The sequence below is a fragment of the Elephas maximus genome, chromosome 14 (assembly GCF_024166365.1).
Source record: "Elephas maximus indicus isolate mEleMax1 chromosome 14, mEleMax1 primary haplotype, whole genome shotgun sequence".
In the NCBI taxonomy this organism is placed as follows: domain Eukaryota; kingdom Metazoa; phylum Chordata; class Mammalia; order Proboscidea; family Elephantidae; genus Elephas; species Elephas maximus.
This window is the reverse complement of record NC_064832.1, coordinates 72,749,176-72,770,674: the sequence shown is the minus strand read 5'-3', so window position 1 is coordinate 72,770,674 and position 21,499 is coordinate 72,749,176. Positions and strand designations below refer to the sequence as shown.

The following is a 21,499-nucleotide window of genomic DNA, read 5'->3' as shown; positions in this document are numbered from 1 at the left end:
GAGACCCTAACATTTTTTCCCAGTCTGTAGGTTGTCTTTTTACTCTTTCGGTGAAGTCTTTGAATGAGCATAAGTGTTTGATTTTTAGAAGCTCCCAGTTATCTGGTTTCTCTTCTGGTGTTTGTGCATTGTTAGTTATGTTTTGTATTCTGTTTATGCCATGTATTAGGGCTCCTAGTGCCTCTATTTTTTCTTCCATTATCTTTATCATTTTAGATTTTATATTTAGGTCTTTGATCCATTATGAGTTAATTTTTGTACATGATGCGAGGTATGGGTCTTGTTTCATTTTTCTGCAGATGGATATCCAGTTATGCCGGCACCATTTGTTAAAGAGACTGTCTTTTCCCCATTTAACGGACTTTGGGCCTTTGTCAAATGTCAGCTGCTCATAGGTGGATGAATTTATGTCTGGATTCTCAATTCTGTTCCGTTGGTCTCTGTATCTTTTTTTGTACCAGTACCAGGCTGTTTTGACTACCATGGCGATATAATAGGGTCTAAAATCAGGTAGAGTAAGGCCTCCCGCTTTGTTTTAGTTCTTCAGTAATGCTTTACTTATCTAGGACCTCTTCCCTTTCCATATGAAATTGGTGATTTGTTTCTCCATCTCATTGAAAAACATCGTTGGAATTTGGATCGGGATTGTATCATATCTGTAGATCGCTTTGGGTAGAATTGACATTTTCACAGTGTTGAGTCTTCCTATCCATGAGCAAGGTATGTTTTTTCCAGTTACGTAGGTCTTTTTTGGTGTCTTGCAGTAGTGTCTTGTAGTTTTCTTTGTATAGCTCTTTTATGTTTTTGGCTAGATTTATTCCGGAGTATTTTATCCTCTTGGGGGCTTATGTAAATGGTACTGATTTGGTGATTTCCTCTTGGAAGTTCTCTTTGTTGGTGTAGAGGAAACCAGCTGATTTTTGTATGTTTATCTTGTATCCTGATCCTTGCTGAATTCTTCCATTAGTTACAGTAGTTTTCTTGTGGGTTCTTTGGGGTTTTCTGTGTGTAAGATCATATCATCTGCAAGTAAGGGATACTTTTACTTCTTCCTTACCAGTTTGGATGCCCTTTATTTCTTTTTCTTGCCTAATTGCTCTGGCTAGGACCTCCAGTACAATGTTGAATAAGAGTGGTGATAAGGAGCATCCTTGTCTGGTTCTGTTCTCAAGGGGAATGCTTTCAGACCCTCTTTGTTTAGTATAATGTTGGCTCTTGGTTTTGTGTAAATGCTGTTTATTATGTTGAGGAATTTCCCTTCTATTCCAGTTTCCTGAGGATTTTTATCGTGAATTAGTGTTGGATTTTGTCAAATGCCTTTTCCGCGTCAATCAATAAGATCATGTGGTTCTCGTCTTTTGTTTTACTTATATGATGGATTACATTGATTTTCTAATGTTGAGCCATGCCAGCATACCAGGTTTGAATCCCACTTGGTCGTGGTGAATTATTTTTTTGATATGTTGTTGAATTCTGTTGGCTAGAATTTTGTTGAGGATTTTTATATCTAAGTTCATGAGTGATATGGGTCTGTAATTTTCTTTTTTTTGTGGTGTCTTTACCTGGTGTTGGTATCATGGTTATGCTGTTTTCATAGAATGAGTTTGGGAGTATTACATCCTCTTCTATGCTCTGAAATACCTTTGGTAGTAGTGGTGTTAACTCTTCTCTGAAAGTTAGGTGGAATTCTCCAGTGAAGCTGTCAGGGCCAGGGCTTTGTTTTTTTGGGAGTTTTCTAATTACCTCTTCAATCTCTTCTGTTGTCGTAGGTTTATTTAGTTCTACCTCTGTTCGTGGTAGTATAGATAAGTGGTATGTTTCTAGACATTTTGTCCATTTCCTCTAGGTTTTCAAACTTGTTGGAGTACAATTTTTCATAGTATTGTTATGATTCTTTTTATTTTAGCTCTGTCTGTTATAATATCACCCATGTCATTTCTTATTCAAGTTATTTGCTTCCTCTTGTGTTTTTCTTTTGTCAGTTTGGTCAGCACTTTATCGATTTTGTTGATCTTTTCAGGAACCAGCTTTTGGTCTTATTAATTCTTTCAGTTGTTTTTCCATTCTCTTTTTCATTTAATTCTACTCTAATTTTTATTATTTCTTTCCTTCTGGTGCCCGAGGGCTTCTTTTGCTGCTCTCTTTCTGTTTATTCAAGCTATAGGGTTAATATTTGGATTTTGGCCCTTTCTTTTTGGATGTATGCGTTTCTTTGGTATAAATTGACCTCTGAGCGCTGCTTTTGCTATGTGCCAAAGGTTCTGGTAGGATGTGCTTTCATTCTCATTTTAGTCTGCGAATTTCTTCATTCCGTCCTTAATTTCTGCTATAACCTAGTAGTTTTTGAGCCAAGTGTTGTTCAGCTCCCATTGGTTTTTTTTTTCCCCCTCACTTTTTCTGTTACTGATTTCTGCTTTATGGTTTTATGGTCAGAAAAGATGCTTCGTAATATTTCTACGGTTTGGATTCTGTTAAGACTTGCTTTGTGACCTAATATGTGGTCTTTTCTGGAGAATGTTACATGTGTGTTAGAAAGAAAGTATACTTGGCTACTGTTGGGTGGAGCGTTCTGTGTATGTGTATGAGGTCAAGTAGAATGTAGAACGTTTTCTTTATAAACTATGTTACGCCAGTTGACCTAGATGTTCCCTGAGACCATGGTCCCCACAGTCCTGAGTCAGGCAGTTTGGTCCTTCGTGGAGTTTACATGTGTCTATGGAGCTTCCATGACCTTCCCTTGTACAAGTTTTGCAGGCTTACCCAGTATCATAGACTGTCTTGCCCTAGGGAAGGATTTTTTTGACCTGCAGGGTAGGTTAGATGCTTGTACTTATCCTTTGTCGATTCAGCACTGGTTCTCCCTGCTTCTGGAGGTTTGAGCAGACTCTCAGCTGCTGGGTTTCTCCTGATGTGGAAAACACACCCGAGTGCTACTGCTTGCGTCAGCCCACGCGCGCCACCCGTCAGCCTGTAGAATGTTGACCAGGTCAGGTCTGGTGAATCCTCGCTGCTTCTGAAGTGTCTTTCTGTCTCCCGGTGCTCAGTCCTACTTCTCAACTTTGTCTTTGATGTTCAGGGCTCCTAGGTTGTCATGTATAATCGATTCACTTGTTTTTTTGGGTCTTTATTGTAAGAGGGGCCAGAGGAAGCATCTGACTACTCCGCAATCTTGGCCCCGCCTCCCGTAGCTGCTTTTTATAATTCTTCTTCTTCTTTCTTTGACACACCTTCAGCCTTTATTTTTCTTGTTGTTTTTGTGTACCTGCTTTCCTTCTTAATTTGCTGCAAACTTAGATGAATGTGTGCAAGGATAAGTAGGCAGAGGGCTGATGGCAAACCTATGAAAAAAATGTTTTAGCTATAAAATAAACTTTCTTTTCACACGTTATAGTAAAGTAATTTCAAACTTATATGTAAGTAGAAAGAACTGTCATTCTTTCCCGCATGCTTATCATCCAGCTTCAGCAATTATTTGCTTCATCTTATTTTGTCTCTACTCCCCTCACCATGCCCCTCCCCCTTCTCATTATTTTAGAGCCATTCCAGTCATCATATTATTTCATTTGTAAAGATTTCAGGGTGTATCTTTCAATAATAAAGCCTTAAAAAAATAAAACAGAATATGGGTATTACCCTGATTTTCTGGTACATTTTTTACTCAGCTTTGTTTAAACAAGTATCAGTATAAGCTTCATACTTTGATGTTGCTTGATTGGTATTGTAGTCATGACCTCATAGAATTTAACATTTCATGGTATATCAATTCATTGTTTCCGGTTATTGACACTCAAGTTGTCCCATCTTTTGCTGGTGGGAAACTATACAAGTTGGCTCCTGAGTCCTTTTGACATGGCCTTAGTAATCATTGATTGTTTCCTCTCTTTCTCATATGAAATGATGTTCTAGTCTCATCTTAAAAGTTTTCAGTTCCAAGTCTGGCAATTGGCCATTTTTGTAAAGATCTCAACTCATTTTATTAGGCAAAGGTATTTAAAGACCACTGTCTGGGTCCTAGGGATACTCATTACTACTGGGTATGTTACCATCACAAATCCTTTTCAATAGTCAGAACTGGGAATGCAAAAAAATAAAAAGTATATGTGTGTCAGTTTCTTGCAATTTCCAAATATGCTTCGATAAAATATTGATAGGAGAGCTACAGAAAAACCGTTGAATCTGGCAGGACATGTTAATTTATTGATAATGTCCATTGTGTTAAAATTTGATGAACATATTTGAGTGTTTTTACTACTTTTAAGTTTTAAAATTTGATTTCTAAAATTGTCTTTTGAATAGACAATACATATTCATGACATAAGAAATCCACAGGTTGTGCAGTAAGAAGTAAATCATTTTCTCATCTTTATCCTTAGTCTTCAATTTTCTGTCTAGATATTACACGTGATTTTAGGGGTTTTTTTGTTGTTGTTTATCTTTCCAGAATGAATCTATAAATTTACAAGTATACATACATAACTTTTTTTCTCAATAAATGTTAGCATAAGATGTATAGTGTTCTTCCCCTTGACTGTCCCCTTAACAGCCTATCCGGCAGATCATTTTATATCAAGAGCTGTCTTATTCTTTGTAATTATTGCGTAAGTATTACATTGTATGGGTGTACTAAAATGTAATCAGCCAATACTTTGAAGGACTTTAAATTGTTTCTGGTCTTTTACTGTGTGGCAGTAAGTTTTTTGGTGCATACTTCTCTCCATATAGGTGAATATCTCTATAAGTTATATTCTTAGATACGTAATTGCTCTGCGAAGGACTGCGTTCATTTAAGTATTCGATAGTTCTAAAATTGCCATCCGTATAGGTTGTGCCTATTTGTGTGCCTACCAGTGATGTGTATGTGCCTTTCCACCACATTCTTGCTTTAGCTTATACTTTACCCCTAATGGTTTTACCAATTTTCTTATCAAAAATTCATGGGTATTAATTTGTTCTTACTCTTGCCAGCAGTGAGGTATCAAACGGTTTTATCTTTGTAAAATAGCTGCTCAATTCAGTTTTGAGTTATCTTTCTCTTACGATTGAAATTGAGCTGTTTTCATACGTTAAGTGCCACTGTATTTCTGTCAACTGTTACTGTCATTTGCCCATTGTTCTGTAAGTTGTCTATTACTCTTCTAATTTTTTCTTACTGAATTGTACTATAGTTTTGTGCTGTAGTTCAAAAGCTTTTCATCTAGATGAAATGATAAACATTTTCCCATGTTTTTTCTTGTGCTTTTATAGTTTTGTTATCCCCTCTGCCCTTTTTTTGGTTTTTAGATTTTATATTCATATTTGTTTTTATTCATAAGGAGTTTATTTGCTGCAAGGAGTGCAATAGGGAGCTAACTTCATTTTATTGAATAAATGTTTCTCCAGGCTGATATGAAATATAAATAAATATCACATAAGTAATAGCCTATAAGGATTTCATGTAGATACGAAATTATATATAAACTTAGTATATGCAAATTTCCCATGTGTTTACTTGGGTGCATTCTGTTGTCTTCCATTGATCAGTTCTCTTTTCATGTGCCATTTCCTCACTGTTTTCATTAAACTTCATCTAAGGTTTATAATATGTCTTAATAGTTTGTCAGCATTATTGTTTTGATTTCTTCTTCGTACCCAATTATTACTCATCTTCAGAATCTTCCTGATATGTTTCGTGTATTTATTTTTTGTATAAACTTTAGAATCAGCTTATGTAGTTCTAACAAGGTAGAATAATTTATAGGAGAATTGACATCTTAATAATAGTAAATCTTCCTCTAGCACATCATCATCATCTTTCAAGTTCCTGAATTTTGTTTTTATCCTCTAAGAGCATTTTAAGGTTTTCTTTTTACAAATGCACATTGCTTATTATTTTTTCCCTTGATAATTTATTTTTTTATTGCTATTTTAAATGAAGTTTTTTTCTTCCATTATGTTTTCTGTTGGTTATTAGTGTATCGGCACTGGGTTCCACTGGTTTAGGAAGACTTTATCTGTTTTTTATTAAATATGTAACTGCCATCTTATCAAATTATCTGATAGTTTTAATTTTATCTTGTTTTTTTTTTTTGGTATTCATTCAATTAGATCATCTAAGTAATGATATTTTTTACTTCCATCTTTTCACATTTATATACTTACTACTTTCTGGTACATAACAGCACTCTTAAAAAAAATATTAGTGGTAATTGTCTTACTCATGAAATTAATGGAAATGCTTCTACTTTTACTGTTATGTAAGATGCTGCCTTTGATGTTAAAATAGAATTCCAACTATTCCTGTTTTATTTTTGATTTTTTGACCAGAAATGGATTTTAGCATGCCTTTTGAGTATTTATAGATTTTTTTCACCTTTCATCTTTTTATATTGTTTCCTAATATTGAACTGTTCATTCACTTCTGGTAAAAATCCCATTTCATTGTTTTTTTCCCTGGTAAACCACTGAAGTGTGTTCTTACTTATTTATTTTTCACTCTTTAAATCAATTTTTAAAAGTAAGATTGGTTTATCAATTTTGAGGGGTTACCATTTTCATCAGGTATCAACATTACACTGGCTTTATAAAAAGTAATTGGGAAATGTCCATCTTTCCTTGTGCTCTGAGACAATTTAAGTAGCATCAAAGTTTTATGTTTCTTTAAAAAATTTTTATTAGAATTCATCAGAAATTATCAATGTCTAATGATTTAAAACCATTTACTTTTTTAAAAATGTTTTCTGTAGAAATGGTTGGTTGTAGATTTTTTTCCCCATATCTCTTCAGGCTTCCTTCAGTTTGATACTTTGCTAATTTTTTCAAAAATTGTTTCTCTTTTATGTAGACTTCAACTATATTTCCACTGAGATGAGCCAATTTAGGTTATCTTACCCACTCTTTTTTCTTATTTTTTGTATTCTTATGTTCGGCCCCAGCTTCCACCTTTATGACTTTCAGGTGGGCATGCTATAGAACACATGCATTTAATTAAAAAATGTTAATCATTTCATCTAGATGAAAAGCTTTTGAACTACAGCACAAAACTGTAGTACAATTCAGCAAGAAAAAATTAGAAGAGTAATAGACAACTTACAGAACAATGGGCAAGTGACAATAACAGTTGACAGAAATACAGTGGCATGTAATGAAATGCAGAATTCTTGAAGCACTGCCACAGTACTTTGTTATGAAAACTACTGATCTTGTTCATATTATTATTACTTTTATTGTTGTTGTTAGGTGCCGTTGAGTCGGTTCTGACTCATAGCGACCCGTACAGTAGAGTAGAACTACCCCCATAGAGTTTCCAGGGAGTGGGCGGTGGGTTTGAATTACCAGCCATTTGGTTAGCAGCCAAGCTCTTAACCCCTGGGCCACCAGAGCTCCATTATTAAGTGACAGTAATTAAGACAGTATGACCTGGAATGTGGCCAAAAGATTTCAAGGGTTACAAGGACAAAATAACATCAGAATAATCAAGAATACTTTGAAAAAAATTTGAGGAATGATACTGAATTTATTATGTTGGTGGTGCTGTTAAGTCAATTTTTTATTTACAGCTACCCCATGTGAACAGAGTAGAACTGCCCTATAGGGTTTCCTAGGCTGTAATCTTTATGAGAACAGATCATCAGGTCTTTTTCCTGCAGAGCCACTGGGTGTTTTTGAACCACTAACCTCTCAGCAGCAGCCAAATGCTTAACAAGTATACCACCAGGGTTCCTTATGAATTCACTATAAAACAATGAATTAAAATAATATAATAATGGTATAGAATAGACACACAATAGAACAAAGTAGAGCCCAGAAATACACCTAAGTATATATAAGGATTTTAGTGGATCACAAAAAAAGATATTTTAAATTAGGGAATAAAACAGGTTATTCAGTTAATGGTGTTGGAACAACTGACTAGCTATTTGGAAAAAAATTGGGCATTATGATATCCATTTTACTTTTTTATATAAAAATAAATTCAAGTTAGATCAAAGTTGTAATCTTTTTTAATACATAAGACTATTAAAAAGGAGATTTTTGAAAATAATCTTAGCATGGAGAAGACCTTTTTGGGCATGGCACAATATCCAGAAGCCATAAAGGAAAGTGTTGATAAATATGAAACTTCTTTATTATAAAGAAGAAAAAAAAAATTTTTTTTATAATAAAATCAAAAGAGACCAGGGACACAATAGATGGTCCTAGATAAAATGGGAGAAAAATATAGAACAAAACTCAAATTCTTAAAAAAAAGGTCAGACTTACTGGACTGATAGAGACTGAGAACCCCCAAGATCATCACCCTGAGATGCCCTTTAAACTTTGAACTGAGACCACTCCTGGAGGTCACCTTTCAGGTAAATAACAGATCAGTTTATAAAATAACCATCACCTGTGAGTACTGTGCTCCTGTATATTTAAAAAAAAAATCATCTGTTTGAGACCAAATAGTTAACATTTACCCTGAAGCAAAGATGAGAAGGCAAGAGGGCACAGGGAAGCTAGATGAATAGAAATGAAACAACCAGAATGGAAGTAACAAGAATATTGACACAGTGTGGAAAATGTAACCAATGTCACTGAACAATGTGTATTGAAATTGTTAAATTGGAACCTAATTTGCTATGTAAACTTTCACCAAACAGCATACACACACATAGAAGAATAAAGAGCAACAACCCCCACTCCTCCAATGAAAACATTACCATAAACAAAATCGAAGGCTAATTAGGAAAAAATATTTTGCCATAGATGTGACAAAACTCTGATCAGTTAGGGGAAAAAATTTTTTTAAAAAGCAGACCAGATCTTGAAAGTAGGACATAGTTTATTTCTCTAGACAGTCACAGAAGGTATACAGATACAGGTTGTGCATGTCTGTGAATAAAAAAAAAATGGTTTAATAATGCTAAATATTTGATATATATAAACCAAAAAAAAAACCCATTGCTGTCGAGTGGATTCTGACAGCAATTAGAGAGAGAGAGAGAGCGCCACTCAAAAAAAGCGACAGATCTGTTGGTACAGGCATGGAAAAGTATTTATGAAAAATTAGGTTAATAAAATACTTAAGCAAGTTATAAAACCAGTAAAGTATATTCCCATACACATACACATATTGTATATACACAGACCCTTTTTCCCTGCATATAGGAAAATACTTGTAGAACTTTATTTCATATTCTTCATAGAATAGAGGCTATTTCTTGGGGATAATTAATTTTTTGGAATAATTAATTTTTTACATCATGTGGCCTGAAATTCTTGAAATTTTAAAAACTGAGTGGGTTGCAGAAGAAATTCTTTAAAGACTTTGTTAATTTCCTCAAGTACTGGTTTCTTGAACTCTTCCGCTTATTAACTATGTCAAGCATAGTTTTTATTAAAAGTCATTATAGAATACAAATAATGTTTCTTATACCATCTTAAAAATTTATAGTTCTCTTGAATAAATTTGTGTCCTCAAAAACCAAAAAATTTTTACAGCTTATTAGCTGGAAGTTTTTTATTGGGCCAAAGTTAATAAAAAATATACCTAACTTTGAGAATCATCCTCTAAATAATTTTATAATTGAAACTCTAGGCAGTTGTAGACTAACCTTGTAAATGTGAAGAAGCTTGTGTCGAAAGTAGAGATTTATGAAGCTAGGGTCATCAGACTTTTGTCAAGAACATGCTGTAGAAGATGTCAGTAACAGCTTTTGCCTTTTTTGTCTGAATGAAAAGATAAGTTTTATGACAGGCATTTTGCATGAAACAATTTGAATTCTTACTGTAATATATTTTTATGTACTAGTTAATAGCTTCAAAAAATTGCAAGTTGTTTCTGAACTTAAATTATCATATTATAAGTCCTTTAAAATTTTTTTAGTTGTATGACTGACGAGGCCATGGACTAAAAACTACAGAGATGCATTTTAATGGGTGTGAAATCTTTTAAATTTATATGTACAGTTTTAAAATTTATACCTGGCGACTTCAGGATCACACAACTCATGTTCAGATGTCATTGAACTTGTAATTGTTCCTACATTTCACATTATGCTGTACTTTGAGGTCATACTATAAGTCTTTTGTGACTATGAGTTATTTCGGTATGTTGCTAACGTTGATTTATGTTGGTTCACGTTAGTTTAACTTGAATGCATATTTCCAAACCAGCCACTTAGTATAGCAGGTACTTAGATGTGACTGTTCCCTAAGTTTAAATTTTATCATTTTCAGTTATCTAAGCTTTGTAGGAAGTACTGTATTTTTTAATATGAGATTAGGGGTTTTTTTTTTTTTCTTGAGATATTTATATTTGGTAACAGAGATATATGAAGTGTCTTATGGTTGTCATTTGATGTAATTTGAAGATAACGTGAAACTTTACCCATGCAGAATTATTCTCATATTTGTGAAGGGTTTTTAGCTAATAGTTACTATATATACCATTTATGAATTAGCAATGAATTAAAATACGTTAGACTTTGATTCAGAAGCTGCAGCCAGGATCTTGAAGTATGTTGGGATTGTTGTCTTGAATAACCATTTTCATTGTACTGTAAGCATGTAGACATAGTTCTTCTAGTTAAATATTAGGTACTAGTGAAACAGCTCTACTCAGTTACAAGAAATTGCTCTTGATTTATTTTTAAAGGAATTTCTAATCACTAGGCTGTGGGGTTTTTAGGCTGATTTTAGAAGTAAACAACCATAAAGTAAAAATGTAAACTACAGTAAGTAGTAAATTGAGAAGTACATACCTACAGAGCAAATGAATAGATGGCTGTCTTCACTTCACAGTTATTTTTATATAAATGGTAGGAACTAGAAAACTTATTTTTCTTCAGGAGTTATTAATGTTCCGTATTCTAATATTCTTAATTATTTTAGGCTGCAGTTCACGGAGCTCGTTTCAAAGGGCAGGACCTAAAACTGGCATGGAATAAACCAGTAACTAATATTTCAGCTGTTGAAACAGAAGAAGCTGAACCTGATGAAGAGGAAGTATGTTTTTTTTGTTTATTTTTTACTTGTTTTTAACCCTTAAGTGTGTTCCTGGTTTTTATATAACATGTGATTTTACGGCAGTGACTTTAACTTAAAACTTTTATTTCTGAGCCGTATTCCAGGCAGGAAATATCAGATAAATGCAGTCAACTTTAAATTTTCTGGATTAATGAGAAGAACTGTGGATTGCTAATCTAAAGAGAATATATCAAATCATATATACTCAGTTTTCATTTACACTTAGAAGACAGTAATTCATTACGTTTTTATCCACAGGAAATCTTGTAACATTTTAAGTTTTAGGGTATCGATTTTACTCAACTGCTTTATTAACATTTCACAGCTTTCCTTTATTTTAACTCATATATTTTCAATTCAGTAGAATGAATGCCTGCTATGTGGTAGATACTGTGATAGGTGCAAAAATGAATAAGACACGGTCCCTATCATCAAGGAGCTTATGATCTGGAAAGGGGTGGTGGTGGTAGCAGATAAACAAGAAACTAAGTATAATAAAAAGGAGAATGATATACTGAACAAAGATTTGAACAACATGCTGTGGAAAGAGTTAATGTTTCTGTCCAGAAGAATCTTGAAGGAGGCATGACAGTGAAGCTGGGCCTTAAAGTGATAAAATAGCTTTCCATAACCAAGGACCTGGGGCTGAGAATAAGGTTGAAAAAAGCATTTTAGACAGAGGGATGAACTTCAGGAAAGATGCAGAAGTGTTCATTTTCTTAGGCAAGAGCAGTTAGTCTGATGGCTGAGAGGTATGGCTATATAGGCCAGTGAGGTGGGAGAACCCTTTGAAACTCAAAACATAAAGTAACTCTTTGTTTAGTCATGAAATATTCATAGGAAAAAGTTGAAGTTGAGAAATAAAGGTAAGGTGGGAAAATGACTCCATGTTTTACCTATCTTAGACTTTGATAATGATACTTGATTTTGTTTGAAGGACATATCAAGGCTGTTATACATATCCGTAGTGAAATGCAAGAATGAAGTGTGTATTTTGAAACTCATATACATGATTTGTCATTTTATATTTTAGATTATACCTTTGTCCTTCCATGAGTTTGAATTGAATGGGGAGAAAAGGAGGAGAGCTCCTGGTATTAGGTATTTTGAAAAGTTTGAAAAAGCAGTCTGAGAAGCTTTTATGAAGAGAATGGGGAATAGAAAGGAATGTTATAAAAGAAAATGGTACATACAGCAGAAAAGAATATAAATCTTGGTAGAATTTTATATAATTTATTGGTTAATTTAGTGTCCAGGGTGAGATGGGGCAAGTAAGAGAAGACAAAGATGTTTTCTTTAAAAAAAAAAAAAAAAATTATTGGGCAATATTTTGACAGTATATACAGAAGATGGCATAATTTGGTAAATAGAGACAGGAGAAATGGCATGTACAAACACTTTGATGTTTCATTAATGCCTGTTTCATTCACGCAAGCAATAGAATAGATATTATAGAGAAAACATTGAGTGGATAAAGGTTGCTTTTGTTTCTTAAATGTTCTAACTGTAGAAATACCTTTTGTATTCGACTCTGTTGAGAGATATCAGTATTTAAAAGTGTCAACTTTTTTTCTTTTCTTTTCTTTTTTTTTTTTTTTGGTAAATTCCTAAATACATTTTAACCTAAAGTTTCAGGAAGAGTCTTTGGTGGATGACTCATTACTTCAAGATGATGATGAAGAAGAAGAGGACAACGAATCTCGTTCTTGGAGAAGATGATTTGACTGATCATTGATCTGCATATGCTAGAACTCTACCTGTGTTTCATTAGTATTATCTAATGTACTTTGACATATTTGTAAAAACAATTTTTGGTAAAATGTGATGAAGATGGATTTCACAAATAGACAAAAGAGAAGAAAACTACCTTCTGATCCTGTATTTTGAAAGATTGATGTTTGCGTTTTATTTCAGTAAACAACTGCTAAGACATCACACTAGAAACATATGCAATGTTTTTATTACATACTTCTACTGAACGTTACAGAATTCTTTGGGTTCTTTGTAATTTAACGAATAGGTCTGGAAACTTACGACCAATACTTGTTATAACTTAGAGGATTTTTGTTTACTCCAAATAAGGAATGAATTTGCATTTAAAATCTTAATGAATGTTTTCAAAAATGAATAGGTAACATAGTACTCTAACTAAAGTCTCCTATGTATTCATATTATTACATAGTAGTATGCATAGGCTTTACTATGTATTAGCCTTTTATTGGACTTGTGTATGTATTTTACCATATGGGTTTTAATGATAATGGTGTATGACTGCTTTGCATATGAGTCCTTATGCATTCAGATGTTAAAATAAAGTGGAATGGTCTCTTGAAAAGAAAAGAAAGAAAAAAGCGATGACAAAAAAAAAAAAAGCCAAGACAATGTTCCTTGATTTAAAAGAAAGAAAAAAAAAAAAAAAAAGAAAGAAAAGAAATGAAAAAAGAAAAAAAAAAGGAAAAGAAAAAAAAAAAAAAATAGACCATTCCAGATGGTGACCTGCCCTTTCCCCCAGTTATCACAAAAGGAGCTATAATCACTAACTTATTCTTAATAATGGTTACTGGTACCTTTATAATAATGTACAATCCAATGTTTAAAATTTATACCACTTCAGTTTGGTTTGATCCTATAAATTTTCAACAGATGTCTTAAGATTTAAAAGCAGGCTGATTAGTTTGGAAGCAGACTTCAAGTAGAGCTAACATTTGATGAATAAGAAAACATCACATTACATTTTGGATTTATGAAAGAAAACTTGACCATTTGAAGATGTATGAATAAAGAAATGTACTATAAATACCACTTTAGGAAAACATTGTTTGGTAAGTGTTCCAGTCTGATATTTTAAGTGTGCGTTTCCTATACTTGTATAAAAATTTTTGACATTTGCAAAATACTGTGATTTTTAAATGGATTTTTCTGGCAAGTGAACATGATCACTGAAAATTAATACAGCAGTTTCCAGGAAATAAATGTGTTCTTTGTAGAATGAGGGGGTGGGTAAATACATACTTATTCTTAAAATTCACATTACAGTTACAAGTGTTTCTGCCCCTCTTGAAATTATAGTGATTACATAAAAAGTCACATTTTTTAAATCATGGTCTTCCTATTGAGGTCCTCACAATCACAGACCATAATTTCACCACCACCATAATCAGTTAATGGAATAGCTAGTGGGTGCTGTTTTTCTTTTTCTCCCCACCCACCGAACACTTGGAGTTAAAATTGTGTATATGTTTTTGATGGTAATATTTCATAGGAATGTTTTGGCTTGCAACTGGTGCATATGTTTATATTTAAAGTTTCAGAATCAGATTCCAGATGGCAAATGGTGACTTTACGCAAAAACTTTTTTACTGTGCTTTAGATCTGTATTTTTATGTACTCTTTTGTATGTTGACTGTGTTGCTATTCTGATTCATTAGGTAAGTGTGTTTTCTTTTCTTTTTAGTAGTCGTGAAAGGTGCCAAATTGGCAGAGGCTCACGTTTCTTCTCTTTACACCAAACAGGTATTATAAAGAAAGTAAATCTTTCAAAGGCCAGTTAAATCTCCATGCTGATTTTTGGCTTTGTAATTGATTAGTGTATTTTAGCCTGATTTTTAAAAAATTATCATAAAATCCCTTATAATGTAACTAAAATACCTACTCTGTTAATTTAAATTCATAAATAGCCAATCAGTTCTCCTACTCTAAAATCCTATAGTAACGTATAACTGAAAATGTCTTAAGTCGTGTATCTTTGAAAGAATCAGAAGTGGTTTGATTTAGTCCCAAAGTCTGGGAATTAAATATGAGCAACAGTCATTAGATTCAGAATTGTATTTAATTAGCATTAATATAATCTTACTTATACATATTACTTAATATTTAATTGCTGTTAGGTTTTTTTTTTTTTTAATTATTAATGAGTGTGCCTGTACATACGGAGTACTCTACATGTGCTTTCATGTGTTCTCACTTAAACCTTAAGATAACCCTTGGAAGTACTTGTTAATTCCTGTTTTTAAACAGTTAAGGACACAAGCTAGTAGAGGTGGAGTGACTTCTCCAGAGTCACAGCTAGTTAGTGAAAAGACTGGATTTAAATGCAGTCATTCTGATTTCAGTGCCAACTTCTTTTTTCCTTGCTGTGTCCTTAATTACAGGTTGAGCATAAGATTGTGTTTACAGTAAGTGTGATAGTTCTCACCTCAAAGATACTGTACAAAAGTAGTAGACTTCTTGGTCATTGGCCGGTTCATACCATTAGCTTCCCTTTTAATACAGCACTTTGTTCATATTTCTGTTACGGTACTTACGTTGTAATATAATTTATCTGGTTCATATGTCTGTCTTCCCCGCTAGATTACAAGCTCCGCAAGGAGGGGGACCATGTCTTATTCATCTTTTTCTCTCTAGTGCTTATCACAAAGCCTGGCTAGTAGTGGGCACTCAGGTGCTTGGCGGATGAATTAATGAATGAATGCATATTTAAATCTCCAATAAAGGAGTTACATTTACCTCCCTTGTTAATTCTTACCAATTTTTCAAAACTCTCTCTTGAAGGTCTTTTCTATCACTGAGATTATTTTGCTAAATAATTGATGCAGTTTAATTTCTCACCAGTGGGGTTTACAGGTACTGATGGAAGCATACACATGTAGTCTTAATGGAATTTCCACAGTAACATTATGATTTTGAAATATTGTATGTTTAGCTTCAGGTGTAAAATAGTCTTTTGATTTCTACCAGTGTGTAAGGTTAGAAATGCTGGGAGCAACCAATCTAGTCTGTCACATTAGTTTTTTGTATCTGAAGGTGACCTAGTGTAGACAATTAGACACAGGTTAAGAGATTGAACTTTTGGTCTCAGCTCTACCAGGCCTCAGACAAGTCTTAACTTATCTAGGGCTGCTTCCTTGTCTGAAAATGAAAGGAGTTGAACTAGATGATCTCTGAGTTCCCTTTTACTGCTATAGTTTCCATGGTGGTATATTAATGTTTGATCTAAAACAGTTTACTGTATCTAAACCGATTATCTGTTTCTGTTGCTGTTGTTTCCATCCATGTATCAAGGGAAACAACTTAGATTTGGTTATAACTCATATAATGTCTCTTAGTACAGTTTTGTATATAGTGTTCCCAAATGCTTGCATTTGCCAGCACAAATTCTATTCAACCTATATATAATATAGGTAAATTTCTATATTCACTGGCACTCCCCTTTCCTAATTATAACCTTTCCTTCCACTTCTAAATTCAAAGTTTCAAAAATACGAGGTTTTGCCTATGGTGCAGATGTAGCTGGTTCTCCCAGCATTACGGATTGAAGTGTCCTCTGTTTCATCTTGGTTTATGCTCTGCTTTTATAAAACACTAGCTAAAACCTCTAAACACATTTTTAATTCTATAGCTCTCCTAACAAGTTCTTTGTTTTAGTACAGACCTGGGCTGTGTAGGATGAATTGGGAATGGGAAAAGAATTGAGGACAATGTAGATATCTACTTCTTATAGGGAAAAATTGAGGGAAATTATATTTTACTGGTTAAAAGATTAAGATTACCTCAAGAGATAGTTGAGTTGTCATTTTGTATTTTTCAGTCAGTATTTTATATCTATTTAAACATGTTGTAATAATTGTAAATATAAAAAAAATTTAAGCATTTAACTAATGCCCAGAGTATCTGATGAAAATGTGTTGTAGGAATGGCAGTGTTCCATAGTCTTTTTTTATTGTAATATGAGCAAATGTAACAACCAGTAGTTTACTGTGAAGACAAGAGTTCACTGCTTTAGCAGATTTCAGGTAGAAAATATGGCTGAGCTTATTTGAAGGAAATTTCTTGTCACTAGAACTGTTTTATGGAGAGTGTGTTTCTTATCTTTCGTGGAACAGTAGTCATTAGCTATAAGAGTTACCAAAAAAAGCCAACAGTTGCTTGTTTAGTGTGTTGAACTATTAATAGAATATCCTAAAAGCTTTAACAACCAGTATTTTCGTGTTTTTCTCCCCTTACACATGATGCAGATGTGTAATTATAGAATATTAGTTGTAGTCCTTCTAGAATTTATAGAAGTATTTGAAAACTTTTTTCTTCTCTTATAAAAATCTATTAACCTTTTAAAATAAATATGCCCCACGTGAAATTCTGGTTAATTAAGTTAGTTCACTTACTGGTCTCTATGTGAGGGCTTTCCTTGTTCTTCTAAAACCCTATAAATTAAAGATGGAAATTTAATCTAGAATTAAATCAGTGTACAATATTTGTAAGGGAAAAAGAGAATTTCTTTCTCTCAGATCTCAGGAACGACCTTGTTCTTGTTAACTTCCTGAACTGGTTAGTTACTCGAAGGTATGTATATAGGCCTTGAGAGAAGACTAGTTGTTTACCTATGAGATAAAAGAAAAAAATCTTGGTGTACTTGCTTGACGTTCTCAATCATTTCTAATGAAAATATCATGTTAAGTAGAAAAATTCCTAATTTGATAAATGTGTTTCTTGAAGTTTATCAGCATTATGTGCTCATTATTTATTGTAATTGAAAGCATTTTTTTATTTTAGTTTCTAGTATCAATTTATACTTGCTGCTTCCTAATGCCCTCCCTCCTTGTTTCTTTTGTTTATTTCACCCATCCACTCGTCTTCCTCCCATCATCCAAAAGTTAGACTTCCTTTGAGTATCAGGCACTGTCTTATTTTAGTGTGTTCCTTTTTGTTTAGTTTTTGTTGCTGACCTTTATCTCATTATAGAATTTTGTTACATGGTGTGATTAAAGAATGAAGTGATTATCACATGGAGTTTAAGTTTATTAGATAGACTTCCCAGTTACTTTGGAATCTTTGGGAAACTTGAGAAAATTATCCTTTCTCTTATTTTTAATATCTCAGAATTTGTTGGTGGTTTCTTAATGATGCAGAGACATTTTGTTAAGATGACTTTAACCCAAAGCTCATCAATCTTTTGTGAAATTTTGTCTCCTGAATCGATTTCAGTTCCTTTCTCAAATAGATGTTTTAATTTAGAAAAAGTTGATCAATTTATGGTGTGATTTAATTTTCTAGATTTGTTATTTTCAAAGTTTTTTTTAATAGTCTTCTCTTTTTCCGGCAGAGAGAGATCATCATTGCCTGAATTTAGCTTTGTGACTACAACAGCAAGAACTGTTCCTGTCTGGAGACGACTGTTAAAATAATATCATCCTACCATTTCGTGTTTGCCCTTTACCACTTTGAATACAGGTTTACATGTACTATAATTAACATTTTATCTTTGCAGTTCTCTAAGGGTACATCTGAGTCCAGAAGTGTATCTCAGTGTGTGCTTTGACCTTACTCTTACATGTACCCCCCCAACCCTTTTACTTTGTAGCCATTTAGTTTTTAAACATTTAGGAAGGAACAAGGCCTCTTGGTTTCACTAATCTCAGTGCAGTCTCAGCCAAATTGAGAGTTGTGTCTAGGAGACCTCTAAACATGATGCTGTGCTCATTCCTGTGAACAATTTAGAATGAAGAAGGTGGTTAAAAAGTTAAGCATGCATTTGGCTTTAGGATATTATTTTTGGGATTAGAATAGCCCTTAAAATAGTTTTCAACAAATGATAAAACACTTTTTTACACACTGCAACAGCTTGCCTATTCTGAATATACTTAATTGAATTCATTGCCAAGCCCACTTACCTGAATAAATTTTTAAAAATTAGCTCTTGAAAATAAAAAAGGAGATTAATTTCCTTTCTTTTCAAGTAATAAATGATGATCTGTGGATTATAAATATTGAAAAACATCTATTAAATGTCTGATTTACACAGTTTTTCCATGTTTTCTTCACTTGCAATCAGGGATCAAAGACAATCTTAAAAGCAAGAGGAAATAGCATTATGTGTCTAACTAACATTGTTAAAGACTGTAGTTTTAAAAATGATATATCTGAATTTTTTATTAATAAGCAATATGGTTTAGAATTGTTTATAAAGGCTATGATTAAATTACACCTTACGTATTCACCCAAAATACTCTTTGGACACCATAAAAAAAAAGTTTTTGCAAAATTAATTCCTCAGTATTCCTTCCGTGATTCTCATGAAGCATTTGAGAAGCCAGAAGTTACACTTGATAAAAACCCTTGATTAGAAAAGTCCAAATTATACTTGATTTCTGTTTATGTTGATTTTTCAGTTCCATCCAGCCATGCTCTTTTCTCATTTTTTTTTTTTTTTTTGGTTCAAAATTGACTGTTCTGCAAACTTTTTTTTCTTGAGTGTGCATTGCATTTGTTCTCATGAAAAAATAAAAAGAATGCAATAACCACACCAGTCATAATGTAAAATCTGTGTTGATCCACATTGGTTGGGCACATCATGGTTAATGTTAGACTTGCTGTAAAGAAAAATTATGTTTTTTGGTGAAAGGTCTTCTAATATAAATATGACCTAGTAGCCTACAAGGCATTTTGTTAATGAGAGTTTTTGTTTTGTTCACATTTGTAAACTCGAGCAGATAACTCCAGAGAGTTTATATTTTCCCAGATTACTCAGTACTTTTTCTCTTCAAGGAAAGATTCTCTGCCCCTAAAATAGGGGTTTAGCTGCTAGGTTAGAAACCCAAAGAGCATAGTCTGGAGATACAATACTTGCTGTTAACTGTTTTCATTGGTTAATGGATGTAGACCACATCCTCCTCCATTGTCAACTTTTGTCTTTTTTTTTTTTCTTCTTTTAAATTAAAAACAAAGCAAAATGAAATTGAACGTGGCATTGGAAATCAGAAGTCAAGATGACTTGATTCTCATTAAGATCATTGTGCTTTTTGAAAATTGCTGTTAGATCCAGTAGGTCATTTCCATATTTAAATTCCCATGTGTTGACTAATTTAAGATACTCATTATTTCATCTCCTTGAACAGGATTCTCATGGAGCTATGTGTAGATAACTGTACAGAGTCACTTGAGTAATTGAATGAAGCAGTTTATCCCTCTGCATGGTTGCATTATGGAAATCTTTTATATATATCTTTATATTTTTCGATATACTTAGATTTTACACTATAGCAGCACTAGTCATGCTATATTTGTTTGTTTCTTTTTTTTAAAAAATAGAGTTTATAAATATTTATGCTCAAAATACAGATCAACTGAATATTTTTGCCTGGTTTACAAGATAAGACTTTAAAGTGATGCAGCCCCTCAAGTGTCTTAGGAAAAAGTCATTGGTGCTACAAAACCTTTCAGTATCATTTTTGAATCTGTTGTCTAGATCTTATTATTGCTTGTGACTTATTCCAATCTTGCAGCATAATTATAAAAGTGGTCTATGGTGAGTCAAGTAAAGAGCCCAGTCCATTGGAAACACCTCGTAATTTAAAGATACAATGATGCAGAAAGACTGTGAACTTTTTTGTGCCCAACTTCCCAAAAAGAAAGTATAGTTTGCCAAGTTTATCATTAGCTGTTTTGATAAGAGGAAGGGTGTTAATTTGGCAAAAAAAAAAAAAAAAAAGACAAATTCAGCATGACTCAGTTTTCCCACATTTCAAATAGAATAATTTTTCTACTCCTAAAATATGTTGTAATCCTGCTTTGCTTTAAATCCCCACCTTTCACGCAGCAGGAGCCAGAGTAGTTCTTAAATAATTACCAAGAATTTGATAAGTTATAAAGAGTTGTATTATTTACATGGTGTAAGTTTGGCATCGATGTATAGTTTTTGTTTAGTCCCCAAGACTTCGTTCCACCACCTTAGTGAATGTTCTTAAGATACAATTTTTTAAGTATCAGCAAAGCATTCATAGTTGTTTACTTTGGATTCTCAGAATCCTGAACCTGTTTAGGGTGTGATACTACTTCAGAACTTACTGCCTGGCACAAGATTTCCTTTAGTAAGTGGTTTATTTCAACTGAGTTTCTGTGGATTGTTGAATCTGAAAACACCAAAGGAGTCTTTTCTTGTCTGAAGACTGGATTGTTCCAGTTTTTAATACCTGTGCCCATAAGTATCCCATTTCACGAATGTGTGTTGGCATGGGGGAAAAATTCCCTGCTCTTTGAGTGGAGCGAAAGTAATTGGTTAAGCTGTAGCAGCTTTTTTGTTTATTTTTTAAAGTGATAATAAAACTTGAACTGACAAAGGTAAAACTTGAACTAGAAAATTACTCTTGTATTGCTTAGAATGTTTATAGTATTACATGTTTATGTGGGGTCATCAGCATTTTTATTATTTATAGTTGAATTATGTTGTTTTGTTTGAATATTCATAATGTTTATTATTTTTATATTTTGAAAATTTTTAAAATAAAATAGTCTTACTAAAAATACTTGTTAATTTTTGTAAAGTTGTCCTACATCTTGTATCAATTAATTAATATAGCATAGAAAGAAAAATCTGCAATCCTCAGGCATTACATAATTTAAAATTCTGAAAATGTTATACAAAGAAATGGGTCCACCTGGCCTCTTCTCCTCCCTTTACCCTGCATTCTCACTTTATGTTGTTTTAAGTCAGCGTTGGCCTAATGACTCCTTTTCTCAC

General features: G+C 33.1%; 1 protein-coding gene across 11 annotated transcripts in view; it reads left to right on the top strand.

Moving 5' to 3' along the window:
- The window catches only part of RBM26 (RNA binding motif protein 26), a 97,380-nt gene extending 76,174 nt beyond the window's left edge, over positions 1–21,206 (top strand). For 10 of the 11 annotated variants that reach the window (XM_049852925.1, XM_049852924.1, XM_049852920.1 and 7 more), the window contains 2 exons: positions 10,852–10,965; positions 12,616–13,495. In XM_049852925.1, coding sequence (XP_049708882.1) covers positions 10,852–10,965; positions 12,616–12,705 — 204 coding nt within the window. In that variant the 3' untranslated portion in view covers positions 12,706–13,495. Of the gene's footprint in view, positions 1–10,851; positions 10,966–12,615; positions 13,496–18,085 lie in introns of those variants that run through there. The other variant, XM_049852921.1, reaches the window with a different exon arrangement.
- The last annotated feature ends 293 nt before the right edge of the window (positions 21,207–21,499 follow it).